The sequence below is a fragment of the Felis catus genome, chromosome A2 (assembly GCF_018350175.1).
Source record: "Felis catus isolate Fca126 chromosome A2, F.catus_Fca126_mat1.0, whole genome shotgun sequence".
Classification (NCBI taxonomy): Eukaryota; Metazoa; Chordata; class Mammalia; order Carnivora; family Felidae; genus Felis; species Felis catus.
In genome coordinates, this window is record NC_058369.1 from 75186226 (window position 1) to 75194552 (window position 8327).

The following is an 8327-nucleotide window of genomic DNA, read 5'->3' on the forward strand; positions in this document are numbered from 1 at the left end:
TTTCCTTTCGCCTCTGTTTCAGTTTCAGAAGAAGTAAGCATTTTAGTTTGTACATTTTTTATGTTTGTACATTTTTAATACAGAAAATTTTTACAACCTGCAGAATGACAACTATTATAATTTACCAGCTTGACAACAGTACCTGAGCCTTTTTATAACAAATAATTTATGAGAAATGAGCTCTCCAGAAACCATGTGGCTACTCTGATGCAAGTACTTAGAAAGTATTTGTTAACAAGTCATTAATGGGTATAATTCCTGGACATACAAAGTCTTTAAAACGTACAAAATGCCGAGCCATGTAATAATAACCACCACTTTTAGACCCTGACAAATTAGGAGTTTAATCTGGTGTCTGTAAAATGTATACCGATTTCCTTTTTGAAAGTATATATTTGAACCTTTTAAAAGTATATATACCTTTGCAATGATTTCCAAAAAACAGTATTGCATAAAAATTTAGAAAGATGTCTCCCATCTTTTTTTTTAAACAAGCTTTCTTTTCCCAACTAAGGGAAATGTATACGAAAGGCACTCCTATTTTTCAATTGGGGATGGAATACAGTAATTTTGCACAGTATTATGGCCCTACGATGACATTCAGAAGAGAGAGCATGTTTAAAACACAAGAAAAGTTTTATTAAACAGGACAAAACTGTGATCAGGAGCTCAAGTGTTCTTTTTCTACGAAAAGGTCATCTTTTTTTAGCAGGCTATTTAATTAATTCTATATGCCCTGATTATTTTAGCTAACTTTGATATACTTACTTGCTCATCACTGAACACCTACACTAAAGTGGGTATTAACAGCATGTAAAATCAGTCTTTATATATTTTCTCCTGCCAAATGTATGCCCAGAGACTTCACTTTCTGTCTGTATAACAAAAACCAACTTGGAAGTTTTTTTTTTTTAAATATTGTTCCATTGAAGCAGATTATCTACTGCTTTTAAAATAGTGTGAGCCTGTGGAAACATGGTATTATATATCTGACATTTCCCATCTAAAAATACATTATGAAGCATGCTGATATTAATAAACCATGTGCTTTCAGAACCCTAAAGTGCTTCGCTATAATTTGGTTGAAAACAGAGTCAAATGGTATATTTTCCACCATGCTATTAAACATACAGCAAACAAATTTCACATCATCACTTTGCCAGCTTGTCTTGATTGGAAAGTGTGCCACAAAAAAGAAAAAAACAAAACTTTTAAAGAGTTTATCAATATTCGTAACCACATTCTGATTGCTGAGTTAACAGTTCATAAGTAAGCCTAGATAACTTAGAAAAAAATGGATCAAAAATACATTCCCCAAAAGAGAAAGAAAGAAAACACATATATTCTCATTTTCCTCGCCCCACCCCCATCATAGAAAAATCACCCTTCCTTTTACAGCAGTTATCTGAAGGCAAATGAAAATACAACGATCCCTTCCTCTTCGGATTCAGCTTACGGACGCAAACATTTAAGCACAAACATAAAGTACCGATTGCACAGAAAGCGCCAAACAGAAAGAGCAAGACTCACTGACCCATTTGGAAGACAAAGACGACAGAACAGCAAAGCTCTAAAAATCAGCTTGTGAGGCCTCAGAGAGAGATTCTTCTGGCATTTCATCACAGCAGCCCCAGATCAGTTCACCTCCCTGGATCCAGGGAGGAGGAACTAAATAGAGCTGTTTATTAACGCTGGGGTGCTGGATTGCATTAGGAAGCCGACCAGACCACCTGGACCTTTCAGAGTGTGGCAGTGTTTAATTTGCAGCCTGCCCCTTCTGCAGCCGCCAAGACCATTTACCAGGCTCAATCACACATTATCTGGGTTAGAAGTAAAGGCACGTGTATTCCTAGATTTCTGTTTTCCATAGAGAGAGGGAGAGGGAGAGAGAGACGTAGAATATAGCCAAAATAAAAATATGGAACAGAACAATTTTAACTACTACCTAGGAAACGTAGCACCTTATTCTCTCCTTACACTTTCTTTCAGAGATCACGATCTCGACAGAAAATAAATTCTTAAAAATAGATTTTTTTTTAAACATCCAGACCAAATTATAAATTAGATTTGTCCTTGGATTTTTTTGTTGTTGTTGCTGCTGTCTGAATTTTTGTTTGTTAAGCCTCGCATGGAAGTTTGAGGCTGAGGTTCCCTGGCTAGATTTACTGGGTGCCTATTGCCTCCCGCACTTTCAAGCACTGCGCTGGCAGGTAGCTGAAGATACAGATAGAAAGATGGTGCTGTAAATATGAATTATGTGAATCATATGGTGAGACCCTTGTGGAAAAAAGGGGAGTTGAGAAATGGCTGACTCCATACCTGACCAATTACAGCTTGCATGGTCCCCGTGTCCTGCTGGGCTGAGAGATCGCAATCCATCATATGTTGTCTTTGAAAAGGAGAATGGGGGTTTCTGGCATGCATCTGTCAATCAACTTCTGCACTCACAACCATCACCAAAAGCAAGGGGAAAAAAAGTCAAGCTGCTTCACCAAATAGGATGAAACCGTCATGTGACCTCCGGCAGACTCGCACACACACATTCACTACCTCCATAGAGCGTAAGAATTTTCTGTAGATATGAAATGACATTGACAAATACCCAATACCAAGTAAATAAAGTGAGACAAACAGCTATTCACCAAAGACAAAACATAGGCTGTAATCTGCCGCTAAAGGTTTAACAAACCTATGAGGATTTTTTTAATACTCTAGAAACCTGTGTTTAAGACCAAAACAAAAATAAAATTAACTATTTCATGTGATAATTGAGGCTTTGGGTTCTAAGCCACCACATGATTTTTTTTTTCAATCATAAGTCATCACCCCGCTTCTGTGAGGCTGTCCCTAATGATTTTATTTTCAGAATCTCTAAATGACCTTCGGACAATATGCAGGAGTCTTTATGGTTTTTGTACAACGTCACCTTTACAGAAAAGCTTGAAATGTTAACCGTCGCATAACACAGATACCCTGATATTTGTTGACTGGAAATGGATATATACAATCATTTGTGTAAACTCTGATGACCACTCAAATATAAAATATTCAAAGTGTGTAAATAGTAGTCACTAAACTTTTCATTTTCCGAAAGGTTAGGAAATGATTTACTTGACGTAAGGTGATGACAAAGATTTCAACTTTTTTTCATTTAAGTTAAGCTATTTGAGAGCACACACTTCAGGATAGATTGTTGATGTCACATGGGTTAGCTATTATGAGGGTGACATGAATATAATCCATTAGCTTTTTAACCCTTTCAGGATTGAGGTCGCAACGGGATTTCCCACACAACCTGACAGATAACTGCAAAGTTCCTTTGTGGAATGCAAAGCCATAAATAGCAACTGTTAGTTTGGTGGCTTTGTGAAGTTATTAACGTTTGCATGTAAACTTAAGGTCACCACTTGGTGTACTCTTTCTGGCTTGTCAAAAAAAAAAATTTGCAGGGCAACTTTGTGGTATTAAAATGGGGGCACTTTTTCAAGGTTCGCAACTAACGTTACGTTAGAGAGGTGATGAGAAATGTTTGATACAGAAAACGTACCGTCATGTAGACCCTAGCGTTGTGCTATGTCATCACTCGAAAATTAATTAAGAGGAACTTCAAGTAAAAAGAACCATTTCTGTTCAACATTTCTGAAGACAGCTTTAGGAGGAAAGAAGGACTCAAGTCTTACAGACTTGTCATTCAGAGCTGCCCCACAATGTACACACACACACACACACACACCGGCATCCCCAAACAAAACGAAACCGTGCAGAAACTGGGTAGCCCCCCTGAGGCCGCAGGACTGGAAAGGTCCTCCTAGCAGGATTGAAATGCACAGCTGGCCCGCATACACCCCGTCCGTCCGGGCCCCTGGAGGCACAGACCTCCCCGGGGCTTTCCGCAGCCCCCGCGGGCCCGGGAGCCCAGGCAGGGACAGCCGAGCCGGGACCCCCCCCCGCCCCCCCGGGCCCGGCCGGCGTGGCAAGCGGCGAGGGCTGTGCCAAACTTGCCCGAAGGCTGCGGGCTCGCGGGGAGAGAGCAGCAGGGGCGGAGTGGGGGTGGCGCGACCGCTGCTGGCCTGGCCTGCCTGGACCCTGCGCGGCGGACCCCAGGCCGCGACGCGGAGACCCGCGGGACCAGGGCAAGTTGGGAGGAGGGGCGCGCCGAGCCGCCGGAGCCGCGTTCACGACCCCTCGCGGCCTGGCGGCGCCGCCCTCCGGGAGCCTCGTGCCCGCCGCCTGCGCCAGCGCTGGAGCCCAGCCTGGGGCGGGGGCGGGGGCGCGGGCGGGGGCTGGGGCAGGACGGCCGCCCCACACCCTCCGTAGCGCCGCCAGGGTGTCGGCTTCAGGCTGTCTCCCGCGGAGATCTAAGCCCCGTGGGCGCCACCTGGAGAGGGGGTGGGGGTGCACGTTGCAGGAGGAGTTTGAAGACGCCCCCACCCCCCCACCAACCTCCACCTGCAAATTATAGTGGTCCAGGTTGGCATAGAGACAGCTGTTTGCCTACCCTCGGGTTGTTTACGTGACCATCTGACCTATATTAATTACAGTCATTTTACTGGTGAACTCGGATAGGGCCCGGTGTCGGACACCTGACATGACATTAGCTCACTAAATCCTCATAACAACTCAGTAAGGCGGGTACAATTATTCCCATCTTACAGGTGAGACACACAAAAGACAGCTGTTCAAGATGAACAGGGCCATGATTTGAACTTGCTCTGACTCTGAAGGTGGAGCTTTTCAGAAGAAACCCGAGAGTCAGAAAACTTCAGAATAATGGCTACCATATATAAAGTACAGATGCATTCAACAAATACTTACGGAGACTGCCACGTGCCAGGTACTGTATTAAGCACTGGAGGTACAGCAATACAGACGTAGTTCCTCAGAGGTCTCATATTGTAGTAGTTTGGACAGAGATTTGTGGAATAATCCCAGAAATGGTAAATTTTTAAACTATTCTGAGAGCTACGGAGGAAAGCAAAAGAGTAATACGAGAACCTATGTCAAAGGAATTGACCTAGTCTTGGGTGTGTGAGCAAGGGGAAATTGACAAAACTTCCCTAAGCAATTGACTCGAAAGAAACTGTAATTGGAAAATGTAGGTGAAAGGGGGAAAGGGGACGATGGGGATAAATATCTTCCCCAAAGGAAATGTGCAAAAGGTGAGGAGGTTGCATGGCTAATTGCAGGAGCTCAAAGAAAGCACTGCGCCTCGTGTGGAGCACAGACAGCAGGGCGGGAGGCAAGGACCAGAGTGCACCGGTCTCTTAGGTTGTATGAAGGATTCTTTACCTTAGCCAGGAGCCCAGTGACGCGGCAGAATAAGCATGTGGTCTCGCACTTAAATTCTGAAAGATGTCTCTGGCCAAACAGCGAAAAGGTAAGAGTGTTAGGGGGAGTAATGAAAGGAGATTTGGTGGGCGCATTTGGTGGTGGTGTCGGGGACTGGATGGTTTCAAGGAAAAGGTATAATTCACAGAACCTGGTGGCCAGTTGGCGGTGGAACTTGAAAACGAGAGGGAGGTATCTTCCTGATTTGCATAAAATAAAATATTTCATGATGCCTCTTACTGAGCCAAGGGATGAGGAGGAAGATCAGGTTGAGGAAGGGCAGCAGGGATCATAATTTTCCTTTGAGATTTATTTTTACTACAATCCTCAGGGTAAGAATGATGATTCTCCTTCCCCCCCCGACCCCCTTGAGAGATGAAAAATCTAGGAGTCTGAGAGATAAAACAACTTGCCTGTGACCACAGCGTAGCAGGGAAGGTTCATCTGAGGGAAAAATCAAGGCTCCTGACCCTTGCATTCAACTGCTTTGAAATCAGTTGGTGGTTCTGGGGTTTTCCAGTTGATTAAAATCTTCCTACCAGGAAACCAAGGTAAAATTGATGACCAGAACCATTCTCCTAGGAACCGGTCCTCATAAAGAAAAGTCTTCAGGGGCACCTGGGTGGCTCAGTCGGTTAAGCGTCCGACTTCGGCTCAGGTCATGATCTTGTGGTCCGTAAGTTCGAGCCCCACGTCGGGCTCTGTGCAGACAGCTCAGAGCCTGGATCCTGTTTCAGATTCTGTGTCTCCCTCTCTCTCTGCCCCTCCCCTGCTCATGCTCTGTCTCTCTCTCTGTCTCAGAAATAAACGTTAAAAATTTAAAAGAAAAAAAAAAGAAAAGTCTTCAGATGGCATCTCCTCTGGTATTAAAGTTTGGTTGGGACCCTAAGCCCCTGCCCATATAGGTCTGGTTTCTAGGTCTAACATGCAATGGCAAGAAGGATGTAAAGATAAAAACACAAAGGTAGTTTTGAATTATCCAACTAACAACTTACATGTTTATTGTTGAGTATGATCTCCTGATCGGTGTTCTGGGTAATAAGAGACTTGAATAAGACCTACTTCCTGTCATTCAAAGGTTCATAATCTAGTGGGAAACAGACACATATAAATGAATTAAATTCGGCACAGATTACTTTTAAAAAACAAACCAAATGCATAAAAGGTTTACCTGAGGGGATTGTTGGATTTTCTCGGGTGAAAAACGCTTACGTTTTTAGGTGCCATGGTATACAGGCTTGGGTTAGGATCTACTCTGTTCCTTACCTCTGACTGGGTGTGGCCTCGGGAAACTGGCAATTTCTCTGTGTCTTGAGTGTCTCATCTTATAACTCCTCAATGGTACCGTCCATAAATTGAGTTCTACTTTTAGGTTACCCAGGAAATTTTAATTATTTTCCCTTATGGGAGGACTCCAGAGAGGCAGGAAAGAGGAATTATGGAGAACTGATGAAGGCTGCCTTGAAGATAGGTAGAAGGATTCTGACTATGATAGAAACAAAGGGCACCTTCTATTTAGGGCAAGGGGAATAAATGGCATCAGCAACAGCTCCTGTTTCTCCATCACTGTGGGTGGCGGCCACTTTTAGGGTCAGAGCAATGAGAAACAAATGGAGAAGGGCAGGAAGTATTTCTGCTAATTTTTACTCCTACTTCCGTGGTAGAATTTAGGAAGGAAAATTCATTAAGTGAAATATTTGCCCTTTCCATCACCAAATTTCCATAAAATGGTGCTTTTCCCAACCCTTCAAGGCTCTCTCCTTGCTTCACAGATGAGATATACATGCTCTTTCTCAACAGCTGATGATCCTGAAGATAAGAAGGAACAGGGGGCGCCTGGGTGGCTCAATCAGTTAGGCAGCCGACTTCGGCTCAGACCTTTGATCTCATGGTTCGTGGGTTCGAGCCCCACATGGGGCTCTGTGCTGATAGCTCAGAGTCTGGAGCCTGCTTTGGATTCTGTGTCTCCCTCTCTCTCTGCCTCTCCTCTGCGCGCTCTCTCTCTCTCCCTCTCTCTATCTCTCTCAAAAATGAATAAACACTCAGAAAATTTTTTAAAAAAAGATAAGAAGGAATAGGTCAACCATAAATCAGACCAAGTCTCCAGCCTCTCAGGATAGGATACCCTTAATTTGTTTTTTTTATGTTTTTTTTTTTTTACATTTATTTATTTTGAGAGACAGAGAGTGTGAGAGCAGGGAGAGAGAGGGAGAGAGAGAATCCCAAGCAGGGTCCGTGCCGCCAGCACAGACCCCAACATGGGGCTTGACCTCACAAACCATAAGACCATGACCTGAGCCAAAATCAAGAGTCAGACATACAACTGACTGAGCCACCCAGGCGCCCCAGATGCCCTTAGTTTCTTACTCATCAAACCACAAAAGACACTGAGAGATCAGTGCTACACAGAGGACCAAGCAAAAGTGAGGAATTGACCATCTCTGTTATTCCAGAAATCCTTGGCAATGTTTAGGGTGAGAAGAGATCATGCCGCTGAGTGCCACTAGAATGCAAGAATCAAGAGAATAAAAGGTCCAACAAAAGTCACCAAGACTATTAGACTCACTCCATTTCTGCTTCTGCTATCACAACATGTGAAGTCACTTCAAGTCTATACTCCTGTTCTTTCTCTCTGCGGACATCTATTCTTTCTCGTGCATATTGTTTGTTCTTTCATTCCAATTTTATTTTCCCACCCCTACTACTCTTGGCTTTTCATTCTTCTGCTTGCTGGTCTTTAAAAGATTAATGTCATCCTTCCTCCAGCTGGTTTGTTTATATTTACCCCTGGATCTCTCACCCCCCATTCTTCTTACGGGTCTTCATGACTCCAGCCTTCTTCCTAAAACAGGAGTCATGGCAGAGCGCTCTTTAGAGCATGCCCACCATGCTGCTGCTGTGTGATTCCAAAGCTGATGTAGGAACCAGGTAACAGGTGCACAGGAGACAGCACAGGGGGTGTAGAATACAGTTAAGACTTCTCGGCGGCCCCCCTTCCT

The 8327-nt window shown here is 43.9% G+C and overlaps 1 protein-coding gene across 3 annotated transcripts in view; it reads right to left on the reverse strand.

Annotated features, from left to right (window-relative positions):
• POU6F2 (POU class 6 homeobox 2) overlaps positions 1–2492 on the reverse strand; it is a 496186-nt gene extending 493694 nt beyond the window's left edge. The window contains exon 1 of one of the 3 annotated variants that reach the window (XM_045052200.1): positions 2320–2492. In XM_045052200.1, the coding sequence (XP_044908135.1) occupies positions 2320–2424 (105 nt within the window). In that variant the 5' untranslated portion in view covers positions 2425–2492. Of the gene's footprint in view, positions 1–1534; positions 2045–2319 lie in introns of those variants that run through there. The other 2 variants (XM_045052199.1, XM_023250205.2) reach the window with 2 other exon arrangements.
• Positions 2493–8327: the final 5835 nt, after the last annotated feature.